Genomic DNA, 21,139 nt, shown 5'->3' with positions numbered 1-21,139 from the left:
TTATCAACTGACAAGCATTTAAAACATGACAGCCAATCAGAATCCACTCAAGCATTTTTACAGCAGATGGCATAACTGATGGGTTTATGATAGAATTAGAATTTATTAAAACTTTAACGCCCATATGAAGAGAAGTGCTTTAGTTCAATTTGACAAAATATTTTTGACGTCTGAGTGACAAGCTGATGATCAAACAGAACGCGTTTTTTCTCTTAAAAAACACGAGACGCACATAATAGTATTCAACTGCAATGCTAATGAATGGAAAAGAAGGCTGGGTCTCGAGCGCGACACGGTCATAATCATTTAGCCTTATTTAGCACATATTTAAATAGAAAAACAAAAAGCTTACTGTAAACAGCGCGGAGTAACACGTCCTCAAGTCTTAATGGTTGGCCTAATTGCCCAAAGCAGACTTCTTACGTCATCGCATTCTGACGTATGTGAAAATACAGATAATCGCTAATCTTCATTCCGCGTTCACACAGAGCACATTACCAGTAATGTTACAACTTCCCTTACTGGTAAATTGCTGTAACCAATTTATGGGTATTTTTGAAAAGGTCCTGTTCATACTGTTACCAGAAATATACTGGTAGCCTAATTTACTATTAAAGGTCCCATGGCATGAAATTTTCATTTTATGAGGTTTTTCAACATTAATATGAGTTCCCCTAGCCTGAATATTGTCCCCAAGTGGATAGAAATGTTGATCGGTGTAAACCCCAGTTCTGGCTGTCTCTCTCTGCCTTTGAGAAAATGACAGGCCAGACGAGCCAATCCTGAAGTCTCCTGGTTTGACGTTCAAGCAGGAACGGTTACCTCCCTTTCCTCCGCCCAGAGAATCTGGCACGCCCATGCAAACGCTAGAGAGATCATTGCTTGTGAACGAGTGAACGCTGGCAGTTTCTCAGTGTTTGGATGTACAAATGAAAACAGAAGTCTTTTTTCAGTTCCTTCTGATCTGTGATCAGTAATTTCTGATGTGTAGCTAATTATTTATTATTCGTGCACACAATGCGGCTTCTCTCTCTCCAGACAGAACGGTGTTTTCGTGTTTTCTATCTTGTGAGTCAGTGTTTTTGTACGTCCTCGTCGCGTCTATCGGTTCTAAAATGTGCATACAGTCATGAGTTTCTGCTCAACATCGGCCTCACACACGCCGAAGCTCGGGCTGCACTGGCCGTTGGCCTTCAACATCCCCGACCCCCAGTACTGCATCTGGCCCACAGCGGAGGCACCAAACGCGGCGTGAGATTAAGCAGAAGGGGGGTAAGCGTGAGCATATTCGGGCTAGCCAGCCTAGCCCCACAATAAACTGGATTACATTCGATTACTGCTGTTGTGTCTTTGTTTGCGCTGTGTACTCAACGCGCGTCACTGACGCTTTTATTTTATTTTAAAAATAATGCTATTATCAACACTTACTTTTAACTCGTTCATCTCGACAGCTGTAATGGTACTTTGCATGTGTTACAAAGTTGGTAATAATGATGAAGACGGACTCGGCGTGACTGGGACTCGTGTTTATTCAGAACTCTCAGATACAAACACAATAAACTCGCGCTGACTGACAGCGCTCTCATAACTCAGTAGTTACTATAAATAACTTTGTTAGCAATCGCTGATCTCCGTCTCTAGTACGTTAGTGATGTCCGGTTCGCGAACGATCTTTCTTTTGAACCAGTTCTTTTTAGTGAACCGAATCAGTTCACCAAATCGGACTGAATCGTTCTAAACGGTTCGCGTCTCCAGTCAGCGCTGATCCATAATTTACTAAAGTTACTAACTTTCTGACATGAGTGACAGTCCCTCCGACTAGAAATAGACTAATAACCTGAAGTATATGCTGTAACTACAACAGTTCAGACATGCTGAGAACGGATGTGAAGTGAACTCAGGTCCATCCGTCTCTCTGGCAGCAGCTCGTGCCTCGTAGACCAAGTTAAACCACGCCCCCTCCGCTCATTTAAAATGCAAAGATGTCAGCCAATCACAACAGTGGGCGTTTTTACTGAAGTCTCACAGCAGACACGCCTCTTGAAGCAGGGCATTCAGCCACAGGGCAAACAGCAGTATTGAAAAAATGCCTTTTATTTCTAAATTATGACATTTTATGATGTAAAAGTCATACTAACAATATAAGTACACCTCAGGAAACATTATAAAATAATAGAAAAATGCCATGTCATGGGACCTTTAAAGACTGTATGTGTGAAAGGGGCTATTGTTATGTTCTTGGTGGGAACAGGCACATGAATTAAAAAATATATATTTATGATAAACACTGTAATAGTCTATAAAAATATGAATATAAATACTGATTTCATGTTGACTTTAATTGAACGCGAAAACGGAACGTGACGCGTGTCACGCGACACTATGGATAACACAACAGCCACACATCCGTTTGCGCGCTCCCTCACACTCGCTACACATTGCAGCTAAAGAACGCAGTGTTTAAGTGTTATTATACATGTCATAATAGTCTAAACAGTCCTTTATGTTCTGTTTAGTAAGTCATCTTATCTCTTAAGGTAAACACAGGACCACTAAAACATTTAGGCAGCGTTATGTTCTCAGCCAGCACATTCAAACACCTTCACATACTCCTAATTTGGTATTGTCTTGTATCATGTTTATTGGGAGAGAGAAGTCTGTGTTACTTTAGTTAATATCTATACTAAAATGGAGTGGTTGGTGCAACAATGCCCTACAAGGCCACCCACACATACACCCCCACTCACAACTCTGACATGAGAAATCAACAAAACCAAAGATGATTCTGAATATTTATTATGATGAACAGTAAGAGGGATGTCAAATGACTTACAGACATTTAGGATAACATGTTAATTAAAAAAACTGCAATAAGAGCCTATCAAAATGTCCCTCACAGTTTAAGACAAACAGAGGCTGAATGAGTGGAAAGAATGCATGGCTGAATGGAAGGTATTCAAGCAAACCTATGAACATCAATGGAAGTTTTTGGAATGAAATGAGCTTTAATTCTTCAGAAACATGATAAAAGGCACTTAAGGAAAAAATAAAGAAACAAATCATTAAAAAAGCTAATATGGAAATGAAGAAATCACATAAATGGGGGGCCTGACTGACAAAAAAAAATGTGTTTGAATTCTTCAACCGCTCATGACCATCCTTACGAGTTCTGTAGAAGAGAGAGAGAGAGAGAGAGAAAAAAAAAGAAATATGAGGCAGTGATCCAACAGAATTCAAACCCACTAGATCAGCAAGTGTTGCCATGGACACCACACATGAAGTTCTAGATACTTCTAGACCCATAAACAGTCAAAGATCGCAGAGTACGTGTAGTTCAGTGACAAACTACATTTCCCTGCAACAATTAGGGATGAAATGCAGAAGCCCCAAGATGATCTGACAGAAAGGGGAGGAAGAGAGATTGTCCAGGCCTAAAAGAAATTAGAATGAGTTAGCATACCTTATAAAGGCATACAGAGAACAGATAAATACACAAGTACAGAAGAGAGAGAAAGCAGAAACTAGAACTACAATACATCTCCTTACAAAGCCTCCTACAGTAACAGCAGATGTTTGTAACAGAAAGTAGGAGAGTCTACAAAGGATCCATCCGAATCCACTACCCTGGCACTGTTTTAGCCTTTGAATATGATGCTGATAGTCATTTTTCTTTAACAATAACATCAGCTTCTATATACTGTATGTCAGCGTACACACTGCAGAGATTTAGGAGTGACAATCACTTTTAAAAACAGTTATCACTCATGTACACTACCGGTTTAAAGTTTGGAATAATTAAGATTTATTGTTTTCAAAGAAGTCTCTTCTGCTCACCAAGGTTGCATTTTTTATTTGATCAAAAATACAGTAATATTGTGAAATATTATTACAATTTAAAATAGCTGTTTTCTATTGTAATATATTTTAAAATGTAATTTATTCCTGTGATGACAAAGCTGAATTTTCAGCATCATTACTCCAGTCTTCAGTGTCACATGATCCTTCAGAAATCATTCTAATATGTTGATTTGATGCTCAAGAAACATTTCATATTATCAATGTTGAAAACTCCTGTTTTGCTGCTTCATTTTTTGTGGAAACTGATCCACTACTATTCAAAGGTTTGGGGTATGATTTAAATTAAAAAAGAAAAAGAAAATAAATGAATGCTTTTATTCAGCAAGGAAGCATTAATTTGGTCAAAATGGCAGTAAATACATTTATAATGTTACAAAAGATTTCTATTTCAAATAAATGCAGTTATTTTGAACCTTCTGTTGATCAAAGAATCCACAAAAAAATATGAAGCACTGTTTTCAACATTGATTATAATAAGAAGTGTTTGTTGAGCACCAAATCAGTATATTAGAATGATTTCTGAAGGATCATGTGACACAAGACTGGAGTAATGTAATTTTCATCACAGGAATAAATTACATTTTAAAATGTTAAAATAGAAAGGTTTTCACAATATTGACTGTAGTTTTGATCAAATAAATTCAGCCTTGGAGAGTATTTTTTCAAATACATTTAAAATCGGAATTATTCCAAACTTTTGACCGGCACTGAAAAGCACCAAACTCAGCAGCGCACTCAGAAAGTGGAATGACAACTGTATTTAGCTGCAGTGTGTATGTGGCCTATTAGAAGTAGTGCAAGCAAAGGGGATTTGAAAATACAATTTTAAAGTTGGAACACAGCATTTCAGAATAAAGAGGAATGACTGGTTTAGGGGAGATGGGCATAAGGGTGACCACCAGCAAACTCTGTTAGCGCCGGCACAGCATCACCATGGCAACAGTGGGAGTCAGGAGACGCCTACATTATGCACATGCAGAAATGCTACATGCTAGGCTAAAGCGAGGGGACGGAGTAGAGAGGGAGCTGCAGGAGAGAAGAATGAGAAAAACAAACTGAGGACCATCCGTACCCTCTCCTCAACCAGCCATAATGTGGCGCACAATCGCTGTCAGGAGGAAAAGCAAATGGATTAAACATTGACACTTACACTATAGTCTTGATGTTCAGAGAACAAAAAAGACCCTTATGCGATTGTTGTACCTTCATAATTGATGCAGCCATTAGCATCCTCGTGTCCTGCCAAGAGCGTCTCCACTTCCTCCTCTGTCATCTTCTCACCTGTCATAAAACACAGAAAAGAAGATGCATCAAATTCTCCTCAGAAATATATTTCAACCTATGTTTTACAGAAGGTGTGCAAGGGGCTTTTAGTGCTTTGTTGGCGGTCAATTGCTTTGTTTGGAAGGATCGCAATGATATTACGCAGCGCCTGAAAATAAGCTAACTTCCGTCAACATAATTAACGTGAGGGACTATTTTCAGGTGCTGCGTAGTATCATTGCACCGCTGCACCCATGGTACGGCAGCAAAGTTCCTTGATTATTACGCAGGAATGAGAGTATAGTTCCTACCCATATCAGCCTGGAAAATTGCAACTTTTAATTTTTCGTCGTTCTTAGTACACGATGTAACTACAGAAGAGTCAAGTTTTAAATAGGAAAAATATCGAAAGTCTTTGGTCATTTTTGAGCGAGATGCTAATGGTCTAATCAGATTCAATGATCTATGCTAAGCTATGCTAAAAGTGCTACCGCCAGATCCGGAGATGGATTCGAAAACGGTAAAACTCAACTGTTTAACACTAGGGGAGTTGGAAAATGAGCCTATTTTCAAAAAAAAGTGGAGTGCTCTACTTTACTTTAGTATTTTGACATATATCGGAGTGAAACGGCTTCTTTTAAAAAAAAAAAAAGTAGGGCGGGGCTTGATTTGTCCATCGGGAACTGTTTGGATCGTTTCGGTTTGCTATTACTGTGATCTCATGTGACTGACATACATTATAATAAATACTGCAATATTACATAAAAATAAGGATTATTCATTTTGATTTCATAGTGACTTTAAGTGCACTTTGTAATAATGCAAATTAAAAGTTTAACTTTAAAGAACATTTCAAATCCTGTTTTAATAAATAATTATTTTTTAATTGAAAGAAGTACATGTATTTTGATGTGTTGATTAACATACAAAAGCACATGTAAAGTACTTGAATATAATTTTAACTGTAGTGAGTTCAATATTACCTTTAATATTTCAAAAGCACTAAATTGCAAATCATTACAAATGCGTAATTACAAACATATTTAAATACATGATAAACAAGTTTCAACAGAATCAATAAGAAAGTATATTTTAGTTTACAATAAATGCTTGTCATTCAGCAGGACACTTTAATCATATTTCAAAGACAATATACGACACGTACTTAAGTGGGTCAAATGAAGCACTCTAAAGTTCAGCTGCACTGAATATAAATATAAAGTATAATAAATTTTTCATTTAATTGCAATTAACATTAATGTCCAAAAACATTACATTCAGTTCACTTAAGCAAATTATGTTAAAGTATATTATTTCCGCAATAAATAGCCTTAAGTATAATAAACTGTACTTCTTTTTCACCAGGATAGGTGAAAACCAAATATAACTTCAAACAAAACTGTTTGTCCATAAAAATGGTTTGCTTAAGAAAAGCTGTATTTTTCAGGTAAAAACACACAAAAAAACACCAATGAAGGACTTCTATTCCTATAACAACCTTATTGATTGCTAACAATATCTCTTATTTGTTGCATCCCTATTTTCACTCTCTCTATACCAAGCGCACAGTTCTTGTCAAACATTCATAAGTACTTTATTTTAGTTCAGGTTTCCAAAATAAATATCAATAGAACTCTCAGTGAACTGTTCAACGGAGCAGATAAAAACACCCTGAGACGTGTTCTAAGAGGCAGAAACCTTGGAAGTAATCAAAGAAAGATTGTATTATACTCTATTGCAATATCATTCTAAAAGAGGCCTTGACTCTTTACCCAGCGTCGTGAGGACATGTCGCAGCTCAGCGCCCATCACCGTTCCATTTCCCTCCTTGTCGAACACCCGCAGCCCCTCCACAAAGTCCTCAAAGGAGCCCTGATCCTTGTTCTTAGCGATGGCCTGCAGCATGGGCAGGAACTGCTCAAAGTCCAGCATTTTCATGTTCATATCTGAGAAAAAAAAATCACATTACAATCACTCTTATTTTTTATTCACCAACATCTTAACACACTGAGGATTAAGCTAGAAAACCATCACTTAATAATTGAATTATAATTGTGGAGGATAAAGACACAAGTAGATTAACTCAGTGGGACTGTTGAAGTTGTCCCGATTGCATTTTAGACTGATTAAAGGAGACAGATTGCTTTGTCTGACAGAATAGGAAAAGTATAGCTTATTTATCATGGGGAAGTGAACGACATTGGGGTGAGTAAATGATGACAGACTTTTCCTTTTTGAGTGAACTATCCCTTTAAATGAACAGGGCAGGGCTTTTAAACATTGTTATTTTTAGCTAATAAAATTATCATGATTCAATCTTGCTTATATCAACAACCTTTAACAATTTCCTGTGCTAAAAGAAATGCATTTTTTTAAACAAATAACACAGGACAATGCATCAAAAGACGGTCTGACCTTCATTACTGGGGTTACCCAGGACTTTGAGGACCTCAGCATTGACAGGGTTCTGCCCCAGAGCACGCATCACATCCCCACACTGATTGTACATGATCTTCCCATCTCCTGTTCGGTCAAACAGGAGGAAGGCTTCCTTAAACTCTGTAAGCGAGAGAAAGAGAGCGAGAAAATGCATCAGACTGGTGAAGCAGAAAATGACAATGAGTAAAACTTAATTTCCTCTTTTTTCACAGACATGCTCACGTCTAGTCCCATGTTTGAGCTGTTTTAACTGAGAGCAACTTGCGCAGACATATCTTAAAATGTTTATAAAAGCTACTTAAGGCCTAATCACTGTCTGAATCTAACCCCTGTTTGTGAAACCAGGCCAACGTGATTAATTCTAATCTAAAGCAACAAGCAAATTGTGATCTAAAATGATTAGGCTTCTTGTTCTTGCTTGAGGTTTTGAGATCACTATCATAACGCTTGGCAGAGCAGCTTACAGGAATGCGACACTTCCCGTCCGGCCTGAGTCAAACTTCACACACACTCTCTGTGATGAACCATATATGGGCAGAAGAGAGATTGCAGCACTACATCAACAGGAATATTAGTTGTGTCCCAAATGACACACTACTATACACTTTGCACTGACATTATGCACTATGTACCCTATAATGTGTGAGGTTTTGTAATAAACAAGGCAGAATACTATATAATAGACCAACACAAGGATTAGAAATGTGTTAAAGCGTATGAATATTTCAATTACAGTGACATAACGTTATTGAATCTCTTCATTCAGATATTGTTATCTTTTTTCTATGGCTTGATAAAATTCCTGCCTTGCAGTTTATAATGAAGTCAGCATAAAATGCCATTTTATCCTATCTATTTTCAAAATGCATGTTACTGATCTTATTGTGAATGATTCATCCATGCATGTTTTTTTACCTGTAATCTTTAATCAAAATATCATAACTCTGTCTTATTTTTTTTCATCCAATGCTAAACATACAACATAGTAATACATGGGGTTAACATTAAAAACATACAAATAAATAAATAAAAGACAACAGTTCCAAAGGTTTACTTTTCAAGTAGCTTTAATGACCCAAATAAAATTGTATATATGGAATTGTTATCAATATATTTTGGAGAGTCAATAAACAAAACTGCTTAAAAATAGCTTAATTTACCATCATCTATTCATCTTCCTTTCATTTTTGAGTACAAAGCTCACGTCTCAAAATACAATAAACAACCGATACATCCAACCAAGTCCCAAATATATATATATATATATATATATATATATATATATATATTGATAATCCGTTACATTTATGCACGTCACAATTTCAGTTTCATCGCGATTTACGAATCGGTTGGGTGAATGATTAAATGACTCATAACACAAAAGACACTTGTCCCCACCTACTTGTAGACCTACAATAGATAACATGATTTATTAACATATCTACAGTACATGCGTAACGATGCAACATGCAAAGGGGTCAATGAACGAGTCAGTGGATGAATCTTTTCAATGACCTGATTCAAAAGATTCGACTCACTGATGTGAATCAAATCCGCAGCACTCGCCCGTGATCATTAAACGTTGGAGCTTTGTGCTGTAGCTACGAGTACGACTTATTAAAAACATAGCACACGATATCACGCCACCTCAGCTCGCTGAAATTCAGCAGATCACATTATTATAATTTTCTTGAATTCACACCTAATGCATTTTTATGTTGTTTATACGTAGCGTCTCTAGACTCAAGCTACACATTCCACAGCAGCAGCAGCAGCTTCCGGTACTTCAAAAGCGCCGCGTCTGAAAGCTGTCTGCACTGTAACCTCAGCAATTTAGCACCAGAAATTGATAAATAAAAGAAACCACCAGTCGAATTTTTCTGTTACATTGGGCATTAGGTACTGCACATCAGTTTGTACATCACACAATGTGTCTAAGTGCTAAGCATTGACTGCACATCTGTCAGCCAGTGTAAGCTGATGTGCAGGCCTACGCTTATTTTGAATTAACCAGCAACACAAACGCAACTATATATCCTCGACGAATTCATAAATCACAATTTATTTAAGAAGTCAACATGTATTACTCACCACAAATCTGGTCCTCTGTGAAGTCAGACTGTCCATGCCAGGATGAGGAGGGCAAGAGAGAAGATCAGCATTAAACCCGAAGATGCACTGGTTTGATCTTACAATAAAGGATACTGAAATTCTCCCTCAAAAACAAAACCCTCAGAGCAAACCAAGACACATGTGAGTATTAAATGCGTGAGGCAATGGCCTGACAGCAGAGCTTGCTGGATTAAAGAAAACCTTAATGAGATCAACATTATGTTTAACGGTCACCTACCGACTGTGTGACTAAAAGGCGTTGCCTGCATTATAGTGAAAATGAGAGATGGCTGGCTGTGATAACGGACTTACCATGACTGCAGTGGTTGAGGATGGAGCGGAGGGAGCGTCAGTATGAGCGCTGTGTGAATTACAGTATGGGCGCACGCACGCACTGTGTGACACCGCTATATTCACGATGATGTCATGTCAACCTGATTCAAGCTGAATTGGCCAATCAAATAGTGCGGGCGCTGGTTTCCCTCTACTGTCATTACCGGCATGTCAGTATTATTTGCGCAGAAGGAAAACCTTGAATACCGTAATACTGGCGTTCTCGAGGGAACCACAGGAGTTGATGAAAAGCTAATTTAAAGCTGCAGTCCGTAACTTTTTTTGGTTAAAGGTGTCATGAACTGGCTTTTTTATTTTTTTATACTGTTGTCTGAGGTCAACTTATGATGTTCGCGTGGTTTTTACATTCAAAAACATCATACACTCTAAAAAAAAAGGTTCTATATGGCACCAAAAATGGTTCTTGGCTCGTAATCATAGGGGAACCTTTTTTAGTGCTATATAGCACCAATTTTAGTGCTTCAGTGGTGCTTCAGCGGTTCTTCAGAGGTGCTATATAGCACCTTAGTCAAAAAAACGGTGAAGAACCTCTGAAGAACCACTGAAGAACCACTGAAGCACCAAAATTGGTGATATATAGCACTAAAATAGCACTAAAAAAGGTTCCCCTATGAATACGAGCCAAGAACCATTTTTGGTGCCATATAGAACTTTTTTTTTTAGAGTGTAATGAATAAGTAATTGGCTACTTTCTGCCTTGGTTTTGAGGCTCTCTGATGAAACAGTCGGTTTTGATGGGCGTGCCGCACTGAAGACTTGGGAGTAAATGCCCACGGCTAGGATTGGATAATATTTGCATATTTAATGAGCTTCTGCTCCCCTGTCAGTGACAGCGTGTGGCAAACAGCAACCGGAATGAATCACCCAGCCCACAGCCAGGGCTCGCAAAATGTCTTTATCAAACAAACACAATGATTCATCTCTCATCCACCCGCGATTGATTGGAATGTTATTTCTGTATCATTTCGCCCGAACATCAGTGAATATAACTGCGAACCGCACACACACACACACACACACACACACACACACACGTGCGCGGCAGGCCGGTGATAGCCCGTTTGAAAAGCACATAGCCCCAGGATGTTGGGTTTTGCAAGCTGACGTTACAAGTCCGAGTCTGATCACGAATGAACCAATAACACATTCTCCAGCCTGTGACAGCGTGCTAAGGTATGTAATCAATAGATATCAAATGATCTGTAACAATGCAATACAAACACATAAAAAAACATGTTTCACTCACATAAGTGTGTTGCACCGTTCCTGTCAGATCCAATATAGAAGGCACAGCATTGTGTTTTAATCTCAATATGTCTGCAAATCCAGTCTTGACCTCTATTTTGTTTACAATCGATTTCGCATCGTTTAGCTCAACAAGTCGGTGGGCGGGTTTGAGGCGGTGCTTCTGCGTCCCACTACGTATTGGAGTAGGTCGATGGTCGACATATTCTGAGATCTCTCGTTTTCTGGGCCTGGTGTCTATAAAAGCTTATCTTTGACTAACAAGGATGTTTTTAGCTCTGAAACTTACAGGATATTCTTATATCACGAACTTTTATATACCAAAGGCTCAAAGGAAAGTTGATTTCTCAATTCATCACCCCTTTAAAATTTTGAGTAAGTACATAACCAGCCAGTGTTCTAAACTATCTCCTTACCGTAGCCCGATTCACAACGGAAAGCTAATAATGTGTTCTAATTTGAGTGGTACTGGTGGATTTTCGAGCATGTCTTTGCGCCATTATGTCACGTCTGTATACATAAAGAAGGAGTCCTGGCTAGTAGTAGTAGTATCGCATGTGAGGATGCTGCAGGTGGCGGATCATTTAGAGCCTTTTCTCACAGCAGCTGGAATAATGAAACATATCATTTTGATGGTGGATTGTAATCCAGAAAAGTCCAAACGACAATCATCAGTGACAACTGGAGATTCACCCGTAGTCAAAAGCAAAAGATTAGACTGTACTGAAACTAAATACACACTAAATACAAAGTCACGCAATGCAGATGTTATTAAAGAATTAGTTCACTTCAAAATGCACATTTCCTGATATTTTACTCACCCCCATCTCATCCAAGATGTTCATGTCTTTCTTTCTTCAGTCGAAAAGAAATTACGTTTTTTGAGGAAAAAATTTCAGGATTTTTCTCCACATCATAGACTTCCATGGCAACCAAAATGTTGAAGGTCCAAATCAATGCAGTTTCAAAGCGCTTTGAAGGGCTTCAGAGGCTCTGCGTGATCCCAGACGAGGAATAGTGTCTGGGGGTGGATGGGGGTGGTGGATGGGGGTAGTGGATGGGGGTGAGTAAAACATCAGGAAATTTTCATTTTGAAGTGAACTAATCCTTTAACAATTTGAGAACAAAGTACAACAATAATAATTATTTGCACGGTTTGATGTGAGCCAAGCGATTGTTAGATTGAATCACCATTGATAGCGCAATTTATTGTAATGCTTTTTTTTTTTGCAGACATGTTACTTACTTGTTCAGATGACATTTTCCAGTGAAACTTATTTTGGTCGTACTTCCAAGACGTAGTATCTGTAATTTCGAAGTACAGTATCAGTACCACAACTGTGCGGTGACAGCATACACATAATACTCCTCAAAACATTAGTTTAATCCGCGCCGAGGATGCAATTGCAGGTTTTCAAACAGAGATGGCGACAAAGAGGAAAAACTTACGGACTGCAGCTTTAATTTAATTCAATCGAATGTAAAGTTAAAACCAAGCGGCAACCTCCCGCAGTTTCTCTTGAAGCCAATACGGAAGTGCCTCAAACTGCAATTCATCGACTGGCCGCTAGGGACAGGATCCAGAAGGGAGCAGAATCTCATTGAGCCCCATGTTAAAATGGTCAACTTTAGAGCAGAATAAAACATGTTTACAGCCTGGAACAAATTGTGCTTTTGGTCTATACGGCTCATTTTGCCCTTCATGACAACTGTGAGGGGGGTGAATTTTTTTATAGCTCATTCGTTTACATTATATAAAGCCTTAAAGTTCTGCATAATTAAGGGCGTGGCCACTTCGAGTGACTGGTGGATAGCCATTTATCTGCTGTCTGTTAGTCATCGCGTCACTTAAGCTCCGCCCACGTCCCGCCTTTTTGCCCATTTTCTGTTATCCGGGAGTGACGCGCGATGACGCGCTGCCAAGATGGCAACGGCCACCATTGCGCTTCAGAACGGCTCATCAGAATCCTATGGGTGACGTCACGGACACTACGTCCATATTTTTTTACAGTCTATGGTTAAAACCAAGCCTGCGGCACTCCTCTCAGAAACTGAAGCCTACCTACACGCCTCGATCGCCCCCTGGTGGTTGGTCCCAGTATAGCTCAAAAACCCCACCCCTCCATGTAGCCTATTACAATGGACATGAGACAAACTAAACAATTAAATTACACTTCAAATAATTGTTTCCTAAAGATGGTTTCTGTCATTTTAGGCAGTTTTTATCACAATGATTTTATTTCAAGTGCTCGTTTTTTAAATAAGTTAAGTTTAGTTATTTGATGCTATAAAAACGGGGGTCGGGGGAGTGACGTCATGATTGACAGCTTCTCTGATTGAAGTTGTTACTGAGGCACTAACTGACTTTTTTCGGGATTTTTGGGAGGAGATTTAGCTTTAATTTCTACATTTCCATAACTGTTTATTTCACACAAACATAATGAATTGTTCTGCATCTGCGAGAGCCTCTACTTCCTGCTCTCTACCGCACAGATTCCGGTCCCGAGATCACTACTGCGCAGACTCCTCTGTCTCAAATCTGCGCAAAATGTCAGCGCCGTGTGCGGGCCTCCTAAAGCTTCAACTCTCGTCAGCGGAAGCCAATGAAGTTGTGTCGTCCATATTTTTTTTACGGTCTATGGTTAAAACAAATAAATAAATGGGCCTGCACAATAAATTTAATAGAAATAAAACTGAAATCACAATATAGTTTAGTCAGTGTGATTATCAAATCAAAAGCTGCAATAAAGTCTGTCAGAATGGCTTGGTGTTGGTTCTCAGTAAATGCAGAGAATTCCATCTCTGTGCTGAGTTTAAAATGTGAATATGTGAACACAATATGCACTAGGTTCGCTTTTACACATTTGCATTATTTCCAACATAAGTTTACAGTGTTTTGCAAAAAGCTTGTAGAGTTTGAAAATTATTAATTCAAAGTCGCCATGAAAATTGACCATCCTTATTTTTTATGGAATATTGCAGTATTTATTATAAATGATTTATCTAAGCACATAATTAATATTATTTTTAAATTCATGTCCTTGTAATCAAAATAACTTCTCCCTTCTCGTTTATTTTATTTTTTTTAACTTCTCCCTCTCTTCTCTTCTGCGTTTACTGACGTGAGGGTGGGACAACCTGTCACTCACATGACATCACAGCAATAGCAAACCACAACAATTTAATTAATTTGCAATGGACAAAATCATTCGGATTTATGTCATAATGGGGAAGAAAAAACTATGGCGACTTCAGTTTCATGCTGACTTTAAGATAATACATATTAGCATTGTAACTTTTAATGTAAAATAAACAATCAAATATTCATTTTTTCATTTTAGAGAAGGCTACACATGTGATTAACAACCGTAATATATTTTGTCTTCATTAAGTTAAAACTAACAATAATAATGAAACCATTATTATTATTCTGCCTATTATTAGTATATACAATTTGATTTGGCTCCCGAAACAGTCACCATAAACCAACATCAGAGAACTGTGAAAATGTGCTTGTGTCATTAAATCACTGAAATACACACACACACACACACACACACACACACACACACACACACACACACACACACACACACACACACACACACACACACACACACACACACACACACACACACACACACACACACACACACACACACACACACACACACACACACACACACACACACACACACACACACACACACACACACACACACACACACACACACACACACACACACACACACACACACCAAAAACAATAGTTTCTGTTCACCATAACACACTTGATTCACCATATTGATTCCAGTGCTTGTCTCTAAAATATCTTCATCCTTCTAACAGATCCTCAATAAATGAACAAAAAAACGTGAAATATTAATTCTTCTTGCCCTCCATTAGATGCCACTAAAGATCCAGCCAGGAAGGATAATATGGATGTAAAAGAATGAACAATTATCCTCGTCAGTAGGTGGCAGTAAAGCACTTGATTATCATTGAACTCAACAACACAGACACCTGCACAAATCACTTGCTTAATTAACTAGGTGCTCATACTATAAACTATAATTCTATTTAGTAAATTCAAAAGCTATGACATTAGTATTTCAGATTGTAAAATGTTGATTTTTTTGTGGTTGCACAGAACCAGCACAGTTGTTTAGATTCACCCATCTGAGTCAGAGTTTAATTGTTTTGGTTAGTTTTACCAGTAACATGTCAGTGTCAAATGACTATTAGACCACTTTGCATTTCATTTTCTTTCATTCATGAATAAACATTTTTAAAATGGCCTGGAAAAATGTATTTTTTAAGATAAATTTAGCTGCAAATCTGGTTTTAAACCAAGCTGATGAGACATATATTTTATTGATGTGTATATCAATAAAGGAAATATAATTCATATTTTTACAAGATTTGTATTTTCTCATTCAAACAGCTTTGCTCACTCCTCCTGACTGGTGCTCTCTCCACACTTGAAACGTATGAAGTCTAGCACACGTGCATCCTGTGAAATCAGGTACTGTCCCACTGTGTATTTGGGATCTGGGAGGAAGGTCTGGGGCAAAAGTCTTGTCTCAGATTCACCACATGGTATATCGTCCATGTTGCCAAGAGAAACAGGTGCGTCACCCACTATATGTTGCCCCAGCTTCCTTCCCAGAGTGTCTGACCCTTCCTTAGGTCCACCTTGAAACACGACAAGCGATCCATAGCGCCCCATATCAATGCCAACCTGCCCAGGGACCGCTCCATGAATGTATGAGCCAATATGCCAATCAGAGGGAACGACAAGTGATACGGCTCGCCGCATGCCAATATTCTCACCTAATCGCCCTGAAAAGGGAAAAAAGATCATAATTATTTAAATTATTAGGAAGTAAAAGGTAGAAAAAGGACATGGTGTGTTGGAAATTTTCACGTGTATAAATCATTTTGTGAAGACAATAACATTATGTAAATATATAATTTCTTGTACTGTACATATAAATACACTACAGTTTAAATGTTTGGAAATAGTAAGATTTTTAAAATGTTTTGAAGGAAGTCTCTTATGCTCACCAAAGCTGCATTTATTTGCTCAAAAATACAGTAAAAAAACTTATATTGTGAAATATTACATTAAAAAAAAAACATTTCTATTTTAACATTTTAAAAAGCAATTTATTCCTGTGATAGCAAAGCTGAATTTTCAGCATCATTACTCCAGTGTTCAGCGCCACATGATCCTTCAGAAATCATTCTAATATGATGATTTGTTGCTGAAGAAATATTTCTTATTATCATCACAGCTGTTGTGCTGCTTAATAATTTAACTTTTTCAGGATTCTTTGATGAACAGGAAGAACTATGGAAGCTTGTTTCCACCACAAAAAAAAAAAAAAAAAAAAGGTAATTGTGACTTTTTATCTCCCAATTGAGTGATATAAAGTTGCAATTGCGAGTTTATATCTTGCAATTCTGACTTTTTTTCTCAAAACTTTCACAATCTTTTTTTCCCCTCAGAATCGGACTTTATAACTCACAATTCTAACTTTATAACTCACAATTCTGACTTTATATATCTCAGAATTCTGACTTTATATATCTCAGAATTCTGACTTTATATATCTCAGAATTCTGACTTTATATCTCGCAATTCTGACTATTTCTCGCAATTCTGACTATATCTCGCAATTCTGACTTTATATCTCACAATTCTGACCTTATGTATCGCAATTCTGACTTTATGTCTCGCAATTCTGACTTTATAACTCGCAATTTTGACTATATCTTGCAATTCTGACTTTATAATTCAGAATTTAATATAAAAAAGTCAGAATTGCGAGATGTAAACTAACAATTGTGAGATAAAAAAATGGCAATTATCTTTCAAAATGTTTTATTCTGTGGCGGAAACAAGCTTCCATAAAGATCAGCATTTATTTGAAGCAGAGTTATGAGTACCAGCAGATATTTGAAACAGTTTTGTAATACTGTAAATATCTTTATAGTAACTTTTGATTAATTTAATGAAAAATCTTACTGACCCCAAACTTTAAACAATAGTGTCCAAAATACATTTTTAATTGTGGCTTAAGTGTCTCTCATACTCTTCAGGGTCACTCAAAGGAGCAAGAAATTACAGATAAACCTGGTTTTCGAAGGTTATGCTAAAGTTAATATAATGTTAAAAGTATTCTCACCTATATTCAAGGCCACCTGATCTGCCAGTGAGGGTCCCTCAGGAATGTGGAGCTTAGAAATGTCCTCAGAAGACAGCACACTCTGAACCAAAGAACAGATCAGCATTCAGAGATTGGAGAAGGTGTGGAAGACATGCACATTTCTGAAAATGCAAGGGCTTGTACCTTAATATACCCTGTCTGCTTTTTGCTGCTGAGATGAGCCATTATTGACAAAGCAACATTCTTCACCAACTGCTGAAATTTCTCATTTCTCGCCACAAAATCTGTCTCACAGTTCACCTGAACACAAAATTATGAACATTAGTTCATTGACACACCACATCATATCGGAGACCAATGGTGCGTCCCAATTCGCATACTATCCATCCTAAATAGTATTTGAAAATAAAATTAGTACGTCCCAAATTATAGTATGTTGAAATTAGTATTCCAAAGATACCCGGATGGTCTACTTTTTCCGACTAGAATCCGAAGTGCAGATTGATGCACACTTTAACAGCTAACATTGCCCACAACCCATTGTGTGATGGCTGCGGATTCGATTAGAACCACAAACGGGTAAAAAGCTACAAACGTGGAGGATGTGCGAGTCCGGCGGTTAATGTAGAGAGGCTTCGATAAAGGCGTTCGAGTGATTAATTATCACTATCTAACCTGACGAAAATATATTTATTCAATGCTATCCACATTATATTTAATCTGCAGCATCATTGTGAACTTTTGCAATGATACGTTTGGCCATTACCTTTTAAATGCATCATTACATTCAAATTGCAAACGCATGAGGAGGGTCTCCGTATGAGAGAAAACTGGCAGATCAACGTGCTACTGCATTTCACTCCGTTACGGTAGGAAATGAAATTTAACAGTGACAAGATGATTGACAGGGCAGTTCACGGTGACAGAATGCATGTAACTAGTGACAGAGCTGTCCGTTAAAGATGACGAAGCAATATGTCCCAAAGCTCGCCTACTTGAGTTGGCGAATTGGAACGCATCGCAAATTACACATTGTGGGTTAAGACTGGCACGTTAATGTTTACCTCAACCATGACAGCTGCATTGTCACTCTTAATGAGACCAATCAACCCCTCCTTGGCTTTCCGACCTTCCAGTTTGCTTGCTTTGCTCCAGCCCTCCTTTTGTGCTTGTTCATGCAGCCAGCTTTCTGCCTGCGAACATCACATTTTAAAAGTCATAATTAGTTCACATCCCTTACCATGTAAAACTTGTGGATGCACACCCTATGAAACAGTATAATGCACACCCTTATGTCAAACACATTTAAATTATATAATTACAGTATATAAACAAAGATGACAACAACTACCAACATTTGAGTTAAAGGGTTAGTAAACCCAAAAATGAAAATTCTGTCATTAATTACTTACCCTCATGTCGTTCGACACCCGTAAGACCTCCGTTCATCTTCGGAACAGAAATGAAGATATTTTAGTTGAAATCTGATGGCTCTGAAAGGCCTCCATTGGCACAATGGCACGGTTCACTCTCAAGACCCTTAAAAGGTACTAAAGACGTCGTTACAAAGTCCATATCACTACAGTGGTTCTAAAATAACTTTATGAATCGGTGAGAATAGTTTTTGTGCGCAAAAAAACCCTAAATAACGACTTACATTGTGATGACGATTTCAAAACAAGGCATCATGAAGCTTCGAAGCGTTATAATTCAGCGAGCCGATTCATGTTTCGGATCGCGTGTCAAACCGCCGAACTGCTGAAATTTGGCGATTCAAACTGCTGAATCGACTCGCTGATTCATAACGTTTTGAAGCTTCATGATGCCTTGTTTTGAAATTGTCATCACTATGTAAGTCGTTATTTAGGGTTTTTTTGCGCACAAAAACTATCATCGCCGATTCATAAAGTTATTTTAGAACCACTGTAGTGACATGGACTTTGTAACGACGTCTTTAGTACCTTTTAAGGGTCTTGAGAGTGAACCGTGCCATTGTGCCAATGGAGGCCTTTCAGAGCCATCAGATTTCAACTAGAATATCTTCATTTCTGTTCCGAAGATGAACGGATGTCTTACGGGTGTCGAACGACATGAGGGTAAGTAATTACCGTAATGACAGAATTTTCATTTTTGGGTGAACTAACCCTTTAATGTGCTTGACAAATCAGCAGACCGTTGCATTCCTTAAGTTTAAAAACAATACATTGAGTTTGAGTTATCAAAGTAGTGAATTATTTCAAAATCTCCCTCGTGTTTACTTCAGAAAATATTCTGGGTTCAAGTTAATATAATGTAAAAGGGCTTATTCTCTTACATTTGTTGGGTTTCATGGGGTGATTTAAACTCTGGACCGCACCTGTGTAATGTCATTGTTGAATCTCTCCAGTGCCTTTTTGCAGTTGATGAAGGTGTAGCCCGTAGATTTGCGTAATTTCAGGAGAAGTGCTTTATCCGCTGCTAAACTCGGGCAGCTGGTGTAGAGAGACTGGACGTGCTGTGTGAGGCATCCCTATGAATAACATATTATTGATATGACGCGTGATTAAATTATGCTACAGGACATTACACAGCCGAATGGAAAACGTTTTACAAATACTGCATCTATTGTTTAAAATACAAGATAAAAATAACAGGACGAATAGTTCTTAATATACTAGACTGGCATGATTGAAAACATCATCATAACTTCTAACGCATTAAGTCAAAGACATTAAGGTTAGAATGCTTAATATGAGAAATGAGTCAAAGCCCACCTTGACTACTTCAGTCCTCACAGATCGAAACAAAGAATATAAAGCCATTTCTATATCTTCCTCAGAACTGACACAAGCTTCCTTACATCAGTAACTGGGATGTCATTGAAGCACGCTTTCTACAGAGTGAGAGAAAGGTCATGCAGAACAGAATTCTAGCTCACATGTAGCGCCATCTAAAGCACGGGAGTTTAAAATGCACCTACTAAGACTTAATTGGAATACTGGTCCCATTATATTAGGTGGCCTTAACTACTATGTACTTACATCAAAAAATAAGTATGCACTTATTGTGTTCATATTGTATTGCAAAACACTTTTGCTGATATTGAGGTGGGATACGGGTAAAGTTAGGGCCAGGTGTGGTGGTAGGCCTATGGGTAAATTTAAGGGTAGGGTTAGGTTGGGTGTAAGGGAGGTGTCAACAGTGTAATTATGCATGTAACAGAAATTAATTACAGATGTAATTACATGCAGATAATTTTTCAAATGAAAGTACAATGTAAAAAAACATGCATGCATGTACACAATAAGTGCATTGAATCAAATTATTATTTTAAATGTTAGTACATAGGCTTGGTCACCTAATATAAAGTGGGTCCGGAATACTAAATAAATGTGTTTTTGATTTGTAATAACTGTATATTTGTTTGTAAGATCTCATAAGAAGCTAGTATTATAAAAATAAAAATAAAAAACGCTAGTATTATAGTAAAATCTAGGGCTGTGCAATATATCGAAATTATCGAAATATCGCAAATGTTCATATCGCGATATGCATATCGCAACGGCACACAATATCTGAATGATTTTAATATGCTACTTCAACATTGTGAAAAGAGTAAATTTTAGGTTGACGCATATAGCAGAGAATAGACTGGGCACACGTGACTGTTACTTATGTGACTTGCTTGACGTTAAAAAGAGTTATTAAATGCAATA

At 37.8% G+C, this 21,139-nt stretch overlaps 3 protein-coding genes across 4 annotated transcripts in view; all 3 read right to left on the bottom strand.

Moving 5' to 3' along the window:
* Window positions 1-21,139, bottom strand: part of chchd4b (coiled-coil-helix-coiled-coil-helix domain containing 4b) — a 616,826-nt gene that overhangs the window by 482,611 nt on the left and 113,076 nt on the right. The gene's annotated exons all lie outside the window — the stretch shown is intronic.
* On the bottom strand, window positions 2,779-10,103 carry myl6 (myosin, light chain 6, alkali, smooth muscle and non-muscle). Of its 2 annotated transcripts, XM_079840497.1 has the most exons (7): window positions 9,985-10,098; window positions 9,652-9,679; window positions 7,537-7,680; window positions 6,894-7,067; window positions 5,062-5,139; window positions 4,931-4,966; window positions 2,779-3,169 (listed from the first exon to the last, which is right to left on the bottom strand). In XM_079840497.1, exons 1-6 carry the CDS (start codon window positions 9,985-9,987, stop codon window positions 4,938-4,940), a joined length of 456 nt encoding a protein of 151 aa, XP_079696623.1. In that variant the 5' UTR covers window positions 9,988-10,098; the 3' UTR covers window positions 2,779-3,169; window positions 4,931-4,937. The 2 variants fall into 2 exon arrangements, with proteins under 2 accessions (XP_079696623.1, XP_079696622.1); XM_079840496.1 differs by lacking the exon at window positions 4,931-4,966 and having other exon boundaries at window positions 9,985-10,103.
* Window positions 15,385-20,326, bottom strand: tsfm (Ts translation elongation factor, mitochondrial). Its single transcript, XM_079840478.1, has 6 exons — window positions 20,198-20,326; window positions 19,801-19,953; window positions 18,509-18,637; window positions 17,628-17,744; window positions 17,463-17,544; window positions 15,385-16,113 (listed from the first exon to the last, which is right to left on the bottom strand). The coding sequence occupies exons 1-6, from the start codon at window positions 20,243-20,245 to the stop codon at window positions 15,722-15,724; spliced, it is 921 nt and encodes a 306-aa protein (XP_079696604.1). The 5' UTR covers window positions 20,246-20,326; the 3' UTR covers window positions 15,385-15,721.

Source organism: Gobio gobio (assembly GCF_949357685.1).
Source record: "Gobio gobio genome assembly, chromosome: 17".
Taxonomy (NCBI): domain Eukaryota; kingdom Metazoa; phylum Chordata; class Actinopteri; order Cypriniformes; family Gobionidae; genus Gobio; species Gobio gobio.
Note: the sequence above shows the minus strand (reverse complement) of the source record. Positions and strands in the feature narration are given on the sequence as shown.